The 18,431-nt window shown below is 55.7% G+C and overlaps 1 protein-coding gene across 2 annotated transcripts in view; it reads left to right on the top strand.

Annotated features, from left to right (window-relative positions):
• SIPA1L3 (signal induced proliferation associated 1 like 3) overlaps positions 1 to 18,431 on the top strand; it is a 112,016-nt gene that overhangs the window by 60,705 nt on the left and 32,880 nt on the right. For both annotated transcript variants that reach the window (XM_084612650.1, XM_084612649.1), the window contains one exon: positions 16,080 to 17,881. In XM_084612650.1, coding sequence (XP_084468776.1) covers positions 16,408 to 17,881 — 1,474 coding nt within the window. In that variant the 5' untranslated portion in view covers positions 16,080 to 16,407. The remainder of the gene's footprint in view (positions 1 to 16,079; positions 17,882 to 18,431) is intronic.

An 18,431-nucleotide genomic window follows, 5' to 3' on the forward strand; every position in this document is an offset into this window, starting at 1 on the left:
AGTTAATATCATTTTCCAGGGTGCTGCTTGCTTTCTTTGAGGGTTCTTTGGCACATTTCCAGGGGACCTGTCAGTTGACTTTAGTGATTGTACAGAAGTATTTAATAAAGGCTGCACAGAACAGATAACATCCAGCTTGAACCGGGGGCGACTGAGCTAATTCATCTGCTTGGAAACAAACGGCCAGTTGAAAGGGAGATTCCCCCAGGGAATACTCAAGCCTGGCTGAGTTTTCCCTTATCCCTAATCCTGCTATTCTCATGCTAGGCCTGAGTCTCTGCCAAGGGTGCTTCCTGTGCTGACACGGCCAGTCAGCCACCAGAATTCTTTTCTGTCTGCAGCTTCCTAAAGGGGGCTCTGCCATTTGTGTTCAATGAATTGGTCAGTTTCTATTAATAATGCAACACAGGGCTTTCTCTAGGGTGCCCTCTCCTCTGGGCGTCTGACATTCTGCCTCCTGCCTTACGCAGGGGGGCTGACTGTGCCTTACGCAGCTTGGTCTCCCCCTTCTCCCGGTGCCCGATGCTGCTTTCTGAGCCTCTGATTCATTAGTAAGATGCAAAAAGAACAGAAGGACTTGTGGCACCTTAGACACTAACAAATTTATTTGAGCATAAGCTTTCGTGAGCTACAGCTCACTTCATCGGATGCTTATGCTCAAATAAATTTGTTAGTCTCTAAGGTGCCACAAGTCCTCCTTTTTGCGGATACAGACTAACACGGCTGCTACTCTGAAACCTGTTAGAAAGATGCATTGCTCTTCCTCCACAACCCCGAGAGGCAATAGCCCCACCTTACAGTGGTCTGACTTGAGAAGGTGCTTGTGCTTTTTTAGGGTCAGGTAGCTCACAGAACTCTCTGGGTGAAATCCTGGACTCACTGAATTCAGTGGCAAAACTTCTATTGACTCTGAAATCCAGATTTCGCTCCTAGATCTCATCTCTTAGGTACTTTACGTTGCCCCGGTGACCCTAGCAGCTGAGCGCCACACCGTCATTACCATGTTCATCTTCCCAGCCCCCGGTGAGGGAGTGCAGGGCTGTTATCCCGTGTCACAGAGGGAAAATGAAGCACAGAGACTAAGTGACTAGCCCAGGGTCACCCAGGGCATCTGTGGCAGAGCAGGGAATTGAACCATTTCTTGTTTTCTGTTGAGCTTCCCCTTACAAGGGATCTGATTGTCTTGTTACTGGATATCTGTGTTGCTGCTTTTCAGCAGTTGTCAGAAGTTCCTTACAGCTGTGACTCAAGTGCTGAGGATGTGGCATGCAAATGCAATGCAGTGACTGCTGAGAATATGTCACAAAGAATTGTTCAGCTAAACCGATCTGCCCGTAGGCTTGCTTGCGAAGGACGGCTAGTGAGCTCATGGCAGCAGTGTTCCTGCCGCTGTTCTACATTTTTTCTCCCTGTGTTTTCATAATCCTGAAGGACAGCTCCTGGGGCGTCCGATGGAGTAAGTTTGGATGGAGGTTCATGCTGCTGCTTCCTGTGTAATATCCTCGAGGTAACATGAGTGGTGGTGCAGCCCAGCTGCGTGGTAAGGCGTCTGGAATCAGAAAGGCCTGAGGCCACGTGGAGCAGATAATAGATGGAGGATTAAGAGCCTGGCAATCCATGTTTTAAGGGTTTTCTTTATAAAACATGTTTGTTTGGGGTTAATTTTGCTCTTGGCTTTTTCCACGTTTGCTTGTTTGTCTGCACTGATCACAGCAGGAAGAGTCCCAGAACTCCCAACTGCATTAAATAAAAAATGAGAGACGAGCAATCCCTGTTTAAATTAAAAAGAGCTCAGAAAAGTCAGGGCCCAAGATATAGATAGATGTAAATATCTGTCTGTCTCGCCTTGCTATACTCCAATTCACCCAGCAGGGCCTGGTCTACCCCCAGTTGCACCAGTTTAACTAAAGGTGTGTTTTGTAAATGGATTTAAAGTGGTGCAAGCCTTGTGCAGATACTCTTCAGTCCCTTTACACCTGACTGTCAGTTCCTTGCAGATGTAGGCTGAATGGCTAGAAGTCTGGGTTAAATAGAGCAGAAAGCCCACGCAGGACACAAACCCCCAGTTTTAATTAAACCCATGCAATCTTTGTGCGAAGACCAGAGATGCACCACCAATTCCAGCACTGTGCTCTGCTCTGTGATTTCAGAGTGGTGCGCTCTGGGATGTGTTCATTGACCTTGGAGGATTTCTTAGCTGTGCAAACAAGCAGGTTTCTGCTCTGCAGGCACCATCTGGCCAGTTAGCGGGGCTGGTGGGGCTTTTCCATGGCAGCTGGGCCTTGCCTAGATTGGGATGCAGGGTGTGGCTGGAACACATTAGTCAGCACAGCTCTGAAAGTCCAGTGTAAGCATGCCAGCCAACCCCTCTTCCCCTAGTGTAGGCAAGGCCTGGGCCCAGCAGGGTGAGTGGCAGGGCCCATCTCTGCATCAGGTCCCTTCCTTTGGCTCGGTGTTGTGCTTTTAAGGGGCTCCCTCGCGCAGACCTCCTAGGCTCATTGGGAGCTGCTCCAGGCTGACCGGGCTCGTCCTGGGAACGGAGCATTGGGGTGGGCTGAGCTGCGCCGTGGTGAAGCAGCGTGTTTGCTGTGCAAAGGAATATTTGAATAGCAGGTAGAGGTGATTGACAGAAGGGAGCCGAGTTGGACTGCACCCACCCTGCAGCAGAGCCTGCCACCACATCCCAGCACTTAGCACCCCCGTCAACCACTGCAGCTAGAGGCCCATGGCTGTGGGCAAGGGTCAGGGCAGTGCCCGTGTGACAGGGGACAACCCGTACAAGTGCCTGACGGTGCTCCAACCCGGGCTGGATCTGGGCTGTTGGTCATCCCTGCTTGCGTTCAGATTCCTGTTCACAGTAGTGGAAGGCACACCGGTCTGGTTTCCAGTGGGCATGCAAAATGGCGGGGGGGGGGGGGGGGATGGACAGTGGCAAACAAGGAGGGTGCAAGATGAGCCTGAGGCATTGCACCCATCTGTACACGCTCTGGCACTGCAGACCTGCAGAAAGAGGCTGTCGGGCAGCAGGTGTGATCCAGGGAGATGCTGAGCACCTTGGCATCCACTGAAGTCAGTGGGAGTTGAAGGCACCCACCCTGGCAGGGCCAGCCCAGAGGACGGGGCACGCAGAGTGCTGGGTGAGCCAGGAGCAGCTGTCAGAGCTGTGCAACCTCGTGCTGAGAGAAAAGCTGCTAAAACTCGCCCCTCCCATCTCCCTGGGCAGGAGAGAGACTCCAGAGCTGCAGCATCACCTGTGGGAGGGCTGGGCTGGACAGGGGCAGCACAGTCGGTATAATGGGGGCGGTTGGAAAGCCTCTCCCCTACCCCACACGTGGTGTGCGCTGGCTTCGTGGAATGAGTAGTCGGTGAGGCCAGGTAGAAAGTGGTCACTTCTTGGGGGTCTGGTCAGCCCTTAGGGGCCATCGGCTGGAGTCCATGTGGCCATGCACCTCGTGCAGCCATGCGCGTGACTGCATGGGGGCAACCAGCCCTGCTTGGATCGTGTCACATCTCGCCGTGGGGGGTGTGGCTGGCCAGGGTGCAGGGCAGCAGACCAAGGCCCGGGACTCTGAAATCTGTGCAGATGCTGGCAGGCAGAACTAGCTGGCGTGTTCTGTCCCTGCTCTCACAACACCTCCCTGCCTTCATTAGCCCACTGCAAAATTGGGACCATAAAGTGACTTCCCCTGGGGCTGAAGGTCAGTTCATGCTGCACAGTGCTCTGAAGCTGGCAAGGGCTACGTGAATGCTAAACAGTTATTACAGGAACTTGGCTCTGCACCGTAATGGAGTGTGCAGCGTGAGCTGCACCGAGTGACTGCACCGAGTCCAGGCCGAGGGGAGTCAGGCCCCAGCCAGCTTGAGGCATTTCTAAGCGCGTCTGTCTGCTGGTTTAATAATTGTTCCCCTTGAACCACGCTGCCACCTCTTGTGATTTTAGCACTAGTCTCAAGAGGCATCTGTGGCACGTGGGGGAATGTGTCTGGGCGCCTAGAACCCTGTCTCTCCCCCCCACACACAGCTACAGAGAACCACCCACACTGGGTGTCTACATTAAAGCCCCAGCTCCTGGAGTCATATGAATGTGAGAATCTCAGCTTGCGTTTCAAGGAAAAGTAAGTTTCTAGTCCTCCTGGATGTGGTGAAAAGAATGCAAATGGGACCGCTGCAGGCTAAAAGCCAGGAGGCAAATAAAAAGAACCCCCCAGGTATAGATCCTTGTTATCGATCAGGATTGTAGGGCCTGACTCCCTGTGAACATTTTGAGGTTGGCAACACCACCATAATGCTGTGCCCCCTTCCTGCGTGCTGCGCAGGGTCCTGCAGGGACTGGGGGCTTGCACCTCTTCCAGTGGTTTGCTAGGAGGACCCCTTGGCCAGCAGCTATCTCCCCAGTGAGCCGGCAGAGCACGTAGGAGTAGCACTCATGACCCCGTGGGTACGTCTGCAGTGCAGCCAGCGGTGGGATTGGCAGCACATGTGAGGTACCTGCACCAGCTGTGCGCTGGCTAGAGTGTGGTGGGGGCAACAGTGCGTGCCGGGGCGGGCTCAGACGGCTTGTGCAGCCCAAGCCGCAGCCTCGTGTCTGTTTTAGTGAGGTAGGCGGTGCAGGTACGTCTACACGAGCTGCCAATCGCACCCCTGACTGCTGTGCAGACGTTCCCGAAGTGAACCCATCTCAGGGCACCTCTGCTAGGGGCCCTGCTTTCCCCAAGGCCTGCTCCACCTCTGCATCCTGGGACCCCTTCCAGTGCCTGGCTGCTCCTTCACACCTCACCCTCTGCACCTGGCTGAACTCCCCCTTTGCTGGGAAACCGGCGGGATCCTGGGTGCAGTCACACCCCTGCTCACCTGTGATCCAGGAATTGTGTGTGTTACCTCCCCACCGCTGTCGCACCTGCTGCCAGCCACCATGGGCCATCTCTGGTCACTTGGGAGCTGCATTATGCCTTGTCCCTTCCGTGGTGAGGTGCCTTTCCTCGGTCATTGGCCTCAGGGCTTCAGTTTGGTTATTGGACTGCGAGCTAGTGTTCTCCTGCACCTCTCCTGCCTCCCTCGCGCAGCCTTGGAGGGCGGTGAGACCCCCAGCTCCCAGGGTGGGGTGTGACAGTGCGAGGACGGAGCATGCCCGGTCTGCTAAAAGTGAAGACAGTGACTGCTGGCTTTGAGCACCTGAGAGCAACTAACTGGGGCCTTGGGCCTGTGGGCCGTTCCAAGCTCACGGTCTGGTTTGATCTTGCGATAGCGCTGCTCTGGGAATGACCCCTGGATTCGGTACCAGCCGCTGCAGGCATGGCAGCCTTGCCTCCAATTTCCTCCCTGCTGCTCCAGCGGCTGAGAAGGACACGCCAGGATTCCTGGGCTAAACAGATGTGGTTGTTGAGACGGTGTAGAATTTGAAACTATAGTGCACCAAAATGGAGACTCTTTCAGTGAACTCCCTGTTTGCACTGAACGCAGCCGCCTTCCGCGCTGACAGGGAGAGTCAAACGTTGTTATTTGGGGGTAGAAATCTCGCCACTCTATCAGACAGATCCAGGTTGCTCTGGAAAATGAAGCAATCAACTCTGAAGGCTTTACAGCCTTCATTGCACAGCAGCGTGTCCCGGTTAGAACATTGCGCGCCTGTGGGGCTGATTGCACGTGTGCAAGGAGCCGGTTTGCCAACAAACCTAGCTCCCGAAAGCTTCTGCTCCAATAAATGGGTTCGTCTCTAAGGTGCCACGAGTCCTCCTGTTCTTTTTGCGAACACAGACTAACCCGGCTGCTGCTCTGAAACCTAGCAAAGGGGCTTTGCAAAGCTCCCGGCTCTGAAGCACAGCCCTGAGCTGGAGGATAAGCCCACAGCTGCTAGTACTGAGCTCTCTCTGATTCTCAGCTCTCTGGTTCCTAGACTAAATAACGTGTGTTCCCTCCTCGCAGCGTGGACGGGAGTACGTTTTGATTCAGGTGAGGTTTGGGGCAGCTGTCTCGTCATGAAAGCTGCTCGCTGGATGTCTTGTCACCCTGGTGAATGGACTCTTTCCTCTGCCTCCCCTTCAGAAGGGAGATTCCAGCGTTAACAGCCCATCTCTGGGTGGTTCTGAGGAACAGGTTCCTTGCACTGCCGGTAAACAACATGCCGGATGTGCCCGCGGTAACTTGACTTGGATGGTTTCTCTAAGGACTGCCCCCTTAGCAAATATGCCAGTTGGGAAAACGCCTTGGGGGCATTGAAAGCTGGCTCCATGCGGCTACCGTGGGTCCTGCTGAGTCGGGCGAAATCTCCATTGACTTACCCCACTGACTGAGTTCTGAGCATCTGCGCCAACAACTCCCCACCCTCCCCTCCCCAGTCTCGTGTTTGCTAACTGCAGCCAACAGTTGTTATTGTTGTGTTCGTTTGGGTTCTGTTGCGTGTGCAATCTGGGAAGCACTAACCATAAGCAAAGGGACAGATTCTGCCTTGGGCAAGGCCCCTGGGACTCCAGGGCACGTCAACGAGGCATGTCTTCTGTCGCAGGTGTGGGGGAGGAGGTAAAGCCCAGAATAAAGACTGGCCAGGTTCTCCGAGAACACATGGGGCTTGGTTCACCTGCACCCAGGGCAAAATGGCTGCAAAATGCTGCCAGGTCAGCATGGTGGGTTTGTACTTGCTGTGCGCAAGGTGCAGGACAGTAGCAAGCCCTTGGCCCCTGTTGGGACCTTAGGCTGAAATTTTGCAAGAGGACTAAAGGACTCCATTGGAGTTCAGTTGGGCCCTGAGGGTCTGATCCAAACCCCATTGAAATCAATGGGGCTCTGCCATCAGCTGGATCTGGATCAGGCCCAGTTCCCGTATTCTCCCTTGCCTGAATCAGACGAGTTGTGGCGGTGTCCAGTTCACGCTCGTCATTGACCTCTCTTTCGGCTGCAGCACTTCAGGGAGCTCTGTTGGCACGCTGGGCTGGGGACGGGGGTCTGGTCCACGGTGCGTGCTGTAGCTAGCCACTGGGTTTCACTTGCCTGTGTGCTGGGGCTTTCTGTGCCTGAACTCAGCGCCCAGGGGCTGTTGTGACTCCGGGCGGGGACACGCAGCGCAGTGGCAGGTGAGGAGCCCTCCGTGAGGGGCATGCACTTTGCAGCGTGCGTGCGGGGGAAGAACTGGCAAACCTTGGCAATGCTGCTGTGTGAGCTTTCTCTGTGTTCTTGGTTTGCACAGTGCCTAGCACCGTAGGGTCCTGGTCTGTGACGGAGACTCCCGAGGGCTCCCGCAATGTAGCGTGAAACCTCTGGGAATTCTAAGACTGATCCGCTGTGCCACGCTGCACCAAGCTGGGTGAGAGCAGCCAGCCTGCAAGTCTCTCCACTTCTGCTGCCCCAAAAGCCTCCGTCCCCTCTACTCCAGGAAATACTGCAGCTGAGTGTTGGAGCCAGCAAGGGCTTGGAACAGCTCCCTGGTGCAGAGCTGCAGAGAACTGGCTGCAGCTGAGCCGGTGCGGAGATGTTTGTAACCAAGGAGCCGACCGGTGAGGGGTCCTCGGAGGGTGACCCGAGAGCAAGTGTGAAAAATCGGGACTTTTTTGGGGAGGATTGTGGTGGTACAGTTACCTATATAAGACACAACCCCTAATATCAGGAGGGTCCCAATAATCTTGGGACATCTAGTCACCTCGATGCAGGGGCTGCAGCATGCTGGGGTTTCTTGCTAACATCTGGGTACTCTTTCTTCTCTCCCCCCCGCCCCCACCACAATGCTACCCAGCCATAGTGTCTGCCGGGCCCGGGAATGTGTCCGATGCATCCCCCCGTGTAGCGCTGTCCGTGTCTGGGCAGCCGTACAAACAGCAAAGCTAAAGTCCCATCTTTCTCGTGCTGCATTCAGTTCCTCTTTCCTGCTCATCTCCCCTGAGCAGCTCCTTGCTTTGATGACTCCAGCCTTTGCTTTGTGAACAAGGTAACCCTCCCGCCTTCTGTCTTGTTGCCCCTTTCCCAGATTTAGGGGCATGTGCAGAGTGGCAGCAACAGCCACACCCTCCGGCAGGAGGTAGGCGGGTAGGAAAGCAGGTGTGATGCTGTGCTTCCTTTTTCAGCGTCCTCCCGTTCTGCAAACAGAGCTGTTGTCTCCTCCCCCCCCGCAAAAAGGCATCCTGAACAAAGAGGCTTTGTAAAACCCACTGACTCTGCTGGCCTGGATTGGCGTCTTTCTAGCCCCTTCGTCCAGACAGGTGAAGGCAGACCCAAAAAGCTTTCCCTCCACAGTGTTTACACGAGCGAAGCTGGAGTGGTTTAGGCGGGTTTTGGGTCAGTTGACGTGCTCTTTAACTCTGGGGAATGCTTGTTTGAAATACTAGAGCGTGATCTGCTTTGCGGGCGGCTGGCCAGAGACACCCTTCTGCTCCATGGCTTCGTTCAATCGCGTGGCGCTGGGGGAAACGGTCTTTACTAGGGTGGTTCTCTGGCTCTCGACAGTTCAGTCGTGTTCTTCCTTTATAAAAAATACTTCCCTCTGCTGCAGGGAGGCAGGCAGTTTCCAGCATCTACCTTGTGTCATGAAACAATGGCAAAGGGTTTGAATGATAAGGGAATGTGTCTAGCGGTTAGAGCAGGAGGGGCTAGGAAGCAGGGCTCCTGGGTTCTCTTTCTCAGCCCTGGAAGGAGAATGGGCTCTAGTGGTGGGAGCAGGGAGTCAGGACTCCTGGGATCTAGTTCTGACTTGTGGTGGCTTTGTGCAAGTCCTTTCACCTTGCTGTGCCGCTTGCTCTGTGTTTGGGAAGTGACTGGCCCGCTGGGCCTCGGGGGTGGAAGGGGGGTGTTCTGGAGCTTGAGGAGTGGCCTGGAGCGTCTCCGCTGGAAGATGTGCCAGCAGGGCAGCGTGGCTCCCCGCCCAGCGTCGTTAATGGCGGAAGAATGGTGGTACGGTAGCTCTCCGTAGGCCGCCTGACGCTGCTGGTTCCTGCCTCCCCGCAGCTACCGTGTCATGCTGTCCCTGGCACAGAACAAACCACCTGGCATCCGTCAGCTGCAGAATAGCGCATGGGAAAGTTGATGTCAAATAGCAAGGGTGACCGAAGAGAGAACTTGATTCTGCCTGAAGTGAGTTCTTTCCTCTTCTGCTGGGTGATGTGAGCAAACTCCTCCAGAGCCTGGCTTTCCCTGGGGCTGGGGGAGGCCCAGCCAGGCTGGAGTGCAGTTTGGGGGAGCTGTGCGACGCGGCTCTGCACTTCCGTTTAGATTGCACTGGCAGGGCATAGATGCTGTTAAGAAGTGAGACTTTTTTGGTCCCCGCCTACTGTCTTCTGCAAAGCAGAACAGCGGGATTGCTGACCCCAACTCTTGACAAATGAAACCTGTGGGCAGCGCATCCGTCCCATGCTGAGACTTGGTAAAGAGCAGCGGCGCTCAGGTTTATGCAAATTGGGACTTTGGGAGCTGAGAGAATGTTCTGGCCTCCTCTGCACTAGGGATCCCAGCCACCGAGTGGGGACGGGCAGAGTTGCTCTGGGCTGCACTTCATACCAGTTCAGTTTACCCCTGGTTAAACCTGAGATGATTTAGCTCAGTGCAAATAGTGGCTTTGCCCATCTGTTGTAGAGGTTTTCTCTGATGCACTAATGGCAAAACAGAGCAAATCCCCTGTGTAAAGGTCTAACTCAGTCCATGATGAGACTGTGGAACTCCTTGCTACTGAGGAACTGGCCATATTCAATAAAGAGAGACTGGAGGTTTCTGGATAACAGAACTGTCCAGAGTTGTTGTGGTCAATGCTCAGTAAAATACTTTGGGAAGGCTCGAGAACCCCCGGCTTTGGGGGCTGAAACCAGTTTCTGTTAAGTGGTAGAAGGGGGCTGACAATCTCACATTTGCCTGTCTGGTTCTTGCACCTTCCTCAGAACATCTGGTGCTGGCCGCCGTGGGAGGCAGGATGTGGTCTATGTGGCCCTGGGTGAGTCGGTAAGTCTGGCTATCTCACAGTATTACTGACTTCACCGGGGCCGCTCAGCGGACGCCAGCCACAGCTCCAACCAGTTATTTTTATGAATGTGGCAAGAAATGTATGTGCCATCGCTGGGAACTCGGCAGCTAAAATGTGCGGATAGCAGAGACGTTCCTTCCCCTGTTTACATGCCTCCAACAGCGCAGACGGAACGTGCCTCCCGCTTCCCCCTGGAGCCTGGAATAGAGACTTGTGAAAATGTCAGAGAGTGTTTTGACTTTTCTGTACTGGCCCATTTCTATTGCTCCATTCTAAACATTACAGCGAGCACTTCCATGGCCACTCCAGAGCAGGACAGTCCCGGAAGTGATCCCCAGGCGCTGCGATGGAGCACAAGGTGAGCGCCCTCCCTTCCCCAGCCCCAGCTGCTTCTCTCACCGCTGGGCTTGCAGATGGATTCTGCAGTGAGCCTCCTGGCATGGCAACTCCTGGGCTCCTGCTGAGAATCTGCCGACCGTGGGGCAAGGGGAGGGTAGCTCAGCGTTCAGTGTCTGCAGCAGATGCCCTCGTTAGGATTCTTTGGCTTGCATTTAATTAAGACGTTCAGATATTGATTTAATATCCATTCTCAACAGAGGTGATCTTAGTGGGCTTCTCTTATAATTGGTTTAGATTAGTGTAGAGGTCCAGGATTGTGTGCATGCTTTATGCAGGGGCTGCAGTGGAATTAGGAGAGAGGCAGACAGTGTTCTTACCCCAGAGACCTGGCAGCAGGAACACACAGGCGTACTAATCCTTCAATCACTGTATCAGTCTGTTCCAGGGCCCTGTCAGGCAGGAGGGAAAGTGCCTGAGTGCCTTAGTAGTTGTCTGTACTTCAGCAGTGTCTGCAGGGCAGCTGAGATCAGGGCCCCCATTGTGCTGGGCTCATAGCCACTCCCTGCCCTGGCCCAAGGTGGCGCAGGAAGTCCATGGCGGAGCTGGGAATTGAGCCCTGTCAATGCCATACCCACAGGCTGCTCTTCCTCTGTGGAGCGCAAAGCCCTTCTGCTTGGTGAAAGGATGCAGCAGCTCATCACTCATCTGGGTGCTACTTCCAGAGGGCCAGGGCGGCTAGGAGGGCAGGGATCTGCCACGTGCTCACTGTGCATGCACTGTTGTCCCCAGGAGCACAGGAATCTACTTGAGGGGGTGAAATGCACAGCTCACAGTCCCTGAGCTGCCTGGTGCCACATTCCTGCTCTGATCGCCTCTTCGCCCAGGCCCCCCCTTGTCTCGGAGAGGTGTGGAGCAACCAGCCCAGTTTGGGAAACATGGTCCTCTTCGACGAGCAAGCACTTAGGTATGTCTACACTGCAACTCGGCTGGTGGAGCTGCTTCATTTCAGTGTAGAGGCTGGGACTGGAGCCCCTAGGACCCTCCCACCTCGCAGGGTCCTAGAGCCTGGCCTCCAGCACAAGCCAGAACATCTACTCTGCAAATAAACAGCCCTTAGCCCGAGTCGGGTGGCACGGGCCAGCTGCGGGTTTGTAATTGCAGTGTAGACCCACTCGTACGGACCCGATCCCTGCTAAGGGGTCGCTGAGACACCGAGAAATAGCCACTTTTACCAAAGAAAGGGAGAGTGCCGCCATTTCAGGGCTAAGAAACTGACATCTTGGGCACTCCAGTTCATTGCAGTGGTGCGCGCTTCCCCATGGCTGCCTGAGCCATCGCTCACCTGGAGCCCCCTGGGACCCCCGTGCCGGGCAATGCTCTGAGATGCAGCCATCAATCTTCTTTCACTTGGGGTCCTTCAAGAGGCTCCGTCGAGCTGCTGTCCTGCCCCTAGAGATCCTTTCTTGGTCCTGCTGATTCTCAGCCTTCCTGGGCTTGGAGAAGTTATGAGGTGTAGGAGATCTACCCGTATTTCTCCATGTTCTTCTCCTTCTGGGTTCTGTCCATGTTGCTGCAGCAAAGCGTGCCTGGGAGTGAATTGTGATCATCCGGTCGTCTCTAGGAATGCTGGAGCACTTCCCGAGGGGCACGGAGACTTGAAATCTCTCTGTCTCAGCCGCTAGTTCTCGGGCTGGATGGGGCATCTCTGGCTTGCCCTGTGCAGGAGGTCAGACTATGTTACTGTAATGCTCCCGTCTGGCTTGAAACTCTGTGGGCCTGATTCCCTCTAGTCCTGCACCGTGAGCACTTGCTTGTGCCTGCTTTGCGCTCGCCTGGTTCCACTTTGCAATCCCTTTACACTGGTGTAAATGACGGCACCAGGTGTAGGGCAAGGGAGAAGTGGCGCCTAAGAAACTGTACTGTGTGCTGCATGGTGCCTAGCCCAACGGCCCTGATCCCTGATCGAGGCCCCTGGTGCCACTGGGGGTGAGGGGGTGTGTGCGGGGGGAGGGGGTTGGACAGCGAATCTGCCACCTTCTGTCTGATCAAATCTGTGCATCAGAGCACTCTCCTCACCTTGTCTGGGACCTTGCATTCACTGCCACCTCCTTACCCAGCGCCTGCTTTCAGGCTTCAGTACGAAAACCCTCTCCGTGGAGGTTAGCAGCTCTCCAGTCTTACTCTCCAGCAGAGCCCCGCAGTCTGTCCGGCATCTGATTTCCATTGCTGAGGGTGGTTTAGTGTCTCTTGCCCTTCTGTGTATCTAAGTGGCTGACCTATTTCTTCCTTTCTGTCAGAGAAGGCTGAAAGGCAGGTTCTCTGCTCTTTTCTTGAAGCTGCTGACGGAAAAGAGAAACGTCCAGGAACTGGTAAGATGCCAAGCAGCTGCCCTGGCCCCTGAAATAGATGTCTCCTGTCCCCCAGCTGCATGAAAGTGAAACCGAGGCACTTTCCCTGTGCTTTGTGGTGAAGGGAGGCTGGAGCTGTTTAAAGTGTGGGTTCCTGGGGCATCCTTCCTCCAGGGCTTCTTTGCTCAGCGGCTCTGCAGATGATTCTGGGAGGTTGATAAAGCAAGAATTTACTCTGGTAGTATATCCTGTCTCCAGCCTCCCATCTGCCTTGTCGATCCAGTCTGTAGCCTCCAGCTCTTTTACAGTTGTGGGGGGCCAGCCCCATGGTAACTGAGTGGGGCAGGGTTTGTAAGGGAAAGGGACGGGCGGCAGTGGTATCTAAAAGGACTTTTGTGCAAAGAGCCTGTCACGGAGTCCCCGGGCGATGCTCTGGAACTGCTCCCCATGAAGCCAGTCAGGACTCCGGGGAAGTCTCCTTTCTGTGAGCAGCCTGTCTGCAGGACACACAGCTCATGCAGCTTCCACCTTCCTCGGAGCATTCAGCCTCCTCTGCCCCTCCGTGTGCTTCCCACAGCGAGTCCGCCCAGGCGGGGTCTTAAGGAAGCCAGAGGGTCCTGCCCCCCAACTCCGCAGTCAGACGGGACTCTCAGCCAGCCAGTAAAACAGGAGGTTTATTAGACGACAGGAACATGGTCTAACACAGAGCTTGTAGATGCAGAGAACCAGACCCCTCAGCCGGGTCCATTTTGGGGGCAGTGAGCCAGACAACCACGTCTGCCCTTCACTCCATGTCTCCAGCCAGCCCCAAACGGAAACTCCCTCCAGCCCCTCCTCCTCTGGGCTTCGTCCCTTTCCCGGGCCAGGAGGTCACCGGATCCCTTTGTTCTCCAACCCTTTAGCTCTCACCTTGCGGAGGGAAGGGCCCAGGCAATCAGTGGCCAGGAAACAGGGTGTCAGCCATTCTCTGTGTCCAGACCCCTGCACACACCTGCTCTCTAGGGCTCTGCAATGATCATATACCCTTACCCCACCCCCTAGAGACTTAAGAACTGCCTAGGGGAAACTGAGGCACCCCCACAATATTCAGAGGAAACATTAAGAACAGTCGTGCTTTGTCACAGAGCCTGTTTGGAACCAATGGGCTGGGGATGACTTCTCCTAGCCTGGCTAAAATCACCACTGGGATTTCTGGTGTTCCTCTCCTCGGATTTATACAGTGCCCCAGCACGGTGCCCACTCAGTAACGCTCTCACTCCCAGGCCCCCGGGTTTGAGTCTGTTCTGGTTAGGTTATTTCCCTTGCCCTGCACAGCACCCGGATAATTGCTCAATGCCTACTGGGAGGAGGCAGCATGGGTTCTGCTCCCAGCTAGGTGACCTTTGGCAAGTTACTCCCCCTCTCTGCAGCTCTGTGTGGAGGGGAAGTGTCTTGTTTGTGAGCTCTTCACGGCAGGGCCTGCCTCGCTTTGTGGCTATCACCACACAGTACCCTGCTCTGGCGCCGTGGGACTGCTGTGTGTGACCATAGGACAGGCAAGAGATTCTCTGCAAATCACTTGGTGTCGAAGAAGGGCCAGTTGGGCTATATATAGTGCTGGGCTATATTTTTGTTATACAGAAAAATGTCCACGTTCAGTGGCCTTGCTCTGCAAACACTGACGGAGCCAACTGGTTGAAATCCTCTGCTCTGCTTGAGCTCAGAATGGAAGTGTCATGCGATCCCTGGAGCATCCCTTTGTCTTGTTCAGTTGGAGGTCTGTACGGTGCTAGGTATCCAAAGGCCCACCACGTTATGGGAGGCACCAGCAATCCAATGGGCCGCACTCTGCAGCTGTAGACAGAAGATCAAACTGGTATTTCAGAAAACATTTGGGGGGTGGGGAGAAAAAGACAGGGCCACTGAGAATTCACGTTCACAGTCCTTGGTTGTTTTCTAGCCAGCGAGATCCTTTGCCCACCTTCCACAGACGTGGGAGCTGTTCCAGCTGCAGTATTAGATGCATTTACTAGTCATCTTAAATGTTGTTGCCATATAAAAATGGGTCACATGATTAATTTCGCTGTCTGGATAACAGCCTGATCCAAACGCAGTGAAAATTCTGAACACAATTCTCAGACACGCAGCTGAACCCGATAGGTCAGGGAAGAGTCAGCCCGGCTTTTATAAAGGGAAATCCCGCCTCGCCAACGTGTTCGAATTCTTTCAGGGAATCCGCAAGCATGTGGCCAAGGTGGGATCCAGTGGCTCGTGTTCTTGGCCTTCCGAAAGCCTGACAAGGTCCCTCACCAAAGGCTCTTAGGGAAACTAAACAGTCATGGGGGAAGAGGGAAGTCCTCTCATGTTTAGTCTGCTCCGTGGTCTCTGTTTGGCTCGGGTGGCCGGGCCAACAGCGGCCTCCTTTCCCTTTTGGTGCCTGGGCACATTCAGTCTGAACTCGGGGCTTTCCTTGCTTTTGTGGGTTTAAATCCATTTCATGCTGCAGCTGTCACTCAGTTTCCTATGGCTTAGATGATACTTGCAGCACTACCCAGTCAAGATGTTTTAACCCTGGGGAAAGGTCTGAACGGCTTTTACCTGAGGAGGGAAGGTTCTTTGGGGGAAATGCGACAGGTGGAGCCGGAGTGGGGAGTGAACTGTTGTCAGTCAGCCAAGTGAGCAAAGCAGCCTTCCTGGAACTCCCGGGGGATCTCCAGTTAGCTGTTATCAGTTCGGAGCGTGTGATACACAGGTGTGCATTTCAGTGGCGCTCGTTCTTTGCAGCCTCAGGACAGTCACCACCTCTGCGGCTCACGTGAGTGCCGCTTGGTGCACTGCTTTAAATACACCAACTTCCGAGCAGGACGAAAGTAGGAACTCAACCTGCAACGATTTTACGTGCAGCCTAAGAAACCAGTGCCTGCAACTACAGCCTGGTCTAGCAGCCGTCAGTCCTACGCCTGGCCGGCACGTCTGCTTTGTCCCCAAACCCGCACCCGCGTCGCTCCCTGTGGCAGTCACACAGAAGGGGGCTGGACTTGGAATTAAAGCTCGAGCCGGTCAGAATGCAGGGTTCCAGTGTGTGGGAAATTGGCAGGGGTTGGGGTTAATTGGGTTTTATTCCAAATGGGTGTCAGGCCACTGGGCAGCGTGCAAGGCAGGCTGCCCCAGACCCTGGAAAACCCAGCCCCCTAGCAACCCAGGGAGCGTAAGGCACTGGTTGTGGGTTCAATCCCCACTTCTGCTGCAGACTGCCTGGGTGACCTTGGGCAAGTTCCTGGCCCTCAGATCTCCCCTGTGAAATGGGGAGGAGTCGGCCACTGTCTGCCTGGTGGGGCTCCGGGCGGTACCATGAATAGTAGCGGAGGGGGAGAGAAGCAAGGCCATTTGTAGAGTTGCTGTGAGTAGCATTGCAAAGAACTCACAAGCTCAATCCTCCATCGTTTTGCTAATGTTTCCCTTTACTCTCCCTGCTTTAGGAGGCCTGGGAAATGGTACTGCACCCGCCTGGCCTGCATCTGGAACTGTCATCCCCGGAGCAGCACCAGCTGGGAACAAGGGCTGAGCAGTGACTTTCCCCTCGGACCAGATCCAATCTGTTGCCTCCCGATAAAAGGCTGCAGGCTCCCGGGGAGCGAGGATGGCAGCATGGGACGAGCAGGCAGAAAGTCGTAACGCTGGCTCTGGCAAGCCCTTGCCTTTCCATTCTGCCCTGGCTGCACCCAGCAATGGCTGAGGGGCCGGTTTCACACTGGAGATGAGCGGACCTTTCCCCCTGGAAGTAGGGTTTAGCGCTGACCTTGGAGTATGACATCCTATCGACCCATTCCACATGCAAGTGTGGATGTTGGCGGACCAGCGCTGAAGGGGAATGACGGTCTGGCTGGCACGCGGGGGGATTACTTCTCGCCAGGCTTCTGGGCGCAGAATGGTGGCACCTCGCAGCCAGCTGGGGACAGTCTGCCTGGGCCACGGCCCACCACCACCACGCCTGCCATGCCAAAGATGGGCGTGCGCGCCAGGATTGCCGACTGGCCCCCAAAGAGAGAGACACTGAAGGATCCAGCCGCTCCAAGCCCCACGAGGGACATGGAAACTTCGACAGGCATCAGCAGGACTTTTCTTTCACCCAAGGGATTCCAGAATAGGCAGCAGCCTCCTCCCACCAGCCTGGGCTCCTCAGGGCTCAGGGGCTTGCACCGGCTCTCCAGGAGGAGATCCAAGGACGTGGAGTTCCAGGAGGGTTGGCCCCGATCGCCTGGCAGGGCTTTCGTCCCGCTGCGCAACAGGAGTAACAGCGAGATCACCCTCAGCGAGTGTGATTTGGAAGAGGCCCTCGAGCCCCGTGGGGCCAAGCTGGGGAGCGGCCTGCCCCTCTTCCGCGAGTACGGCAGCACCTCCTCCATAGACGTGCAGGGCGTCTCGGAACAGAGCTTGTTCGACATGCTCAGTGAGCTCCGCGGCGAGAAGCCGGCCCAGCGATGCCTGCCGCCCGAGAAGCCGAGCGACCTGCTGCTGGCCAACACCAGCACAGCCTCCAGCCTGCAAGCGGCTGGCAGCGCCCAGGCGGATGTGAGGAACGGCCTGGGGCTCCCCCCTGAGGACTCCCCCATTCCTCCGAAGGAGAAGCCCCGCAAGAAGGGCCCCAAGGGGGAGGCAGGAGGCGACTCCATCTTCAAGAAGCTGCGGAGCAGCCGGAGCGATGGGGAGCCCGGGAGGGCCTTGGCGGAGCCGGAGGAGGGTGGCAAGGCCTGGGTCTGCCAGAAGAGCTTCGCTCACTACGACGTGCAGAGCCTGCTCTTCAACCTCAACCAGGTGGCAGCCACCCGAGTAGTGGTGGCGCAGCGGCGGAATACCACGACGGGCGCCTCGGCCGCCTCGGCCGTCTCGGCTGCCCTCTCCCGGGCCTACGGCCTGGGGGAGCTGGACCCGGCCTTCGCCAGCACCGAAGACCTCAACGACAAGGAGAGCCTGGAGCACGACCTCGGGGATAACAACAGCAACGACCTGCTGCTCAGCTGCCCCCACTTCCGCAACGAGGTGGGCGGCATGTGCGAGCGCACCGTCAGCTTCTCCAGGGCGTCGGCTGGCTCCCCCGGCGGGGCTGCGGGCGAGGGGGGCTTCCTGGAGCCCTCCCTCAACGCCTACTGCACCAATGCCAGCATCTCCGTGCTGGAGGTCCCCAGGGAGCTGCAGAGGAGCCCCAGCAGGCTAACACGCTACAACGTGGAGCACGTCGACCTGGGGGCCCGCTACTACCAACTCTATTTCCATGGCAAAGGTAACGCCCCAGCAGCGCCTCGGGCAGTCGCCTCCAGCCCTGCAAAGCTGCGGCGTCCTGCCGCTCGGCCCAGCTCCCGCAGGTCAGGTAACATCTGCGTTACCAGACTGGCTCTGGCCAGCCCAGCCTCTTGTCTCCCAACAGAGGCCAGCACCAACGGGAAGTGCTAGAGACCCCGTAGTGATGGGATTGCCTGCCCCCTGAGAAGGGGTCTTCCGAACCCTCACTAGTTAAAGGCTTGTCTGTGTCCCAGAGCAAGAGGGTTTAATACCCTCTCCCAGGCCTGGGCTGCTAAAGCCTTGCTCTGGGCATTCTTTGTAACTATATCGATACCCAAGCCGGAGCCCTGCTACATTTTTTGGTCTCAGTGATACATGTGGCAATGAATTTCGCATGCTAATTGTGTAGAGAAAGTCACTTCCTGTATCAGCCTTCAGTGTTCTGCCTTGTGTTGTCACACACGAGGGGTGAACAGCTCTGTCTGATCACCTTGGGGCTGAAATGTTGCCGGGTTTGTCGTTGTGACTCTGTGCCCACAGCCTGGCTTATT

This window comes from Lepidochelys olivacea (genome assembly GCF_965140295.1).
Source record: "Lepidochelys olivacea isolate rLepOli2 genome assembly, chromosome: 23".
Classification (NCBI taxonomy): domain Eukaryota; kingdom Metazoa; phylum Chordata; order Testudines; family Cheloniidae; genus Lepidochelys; species Lepidochelys olivacea.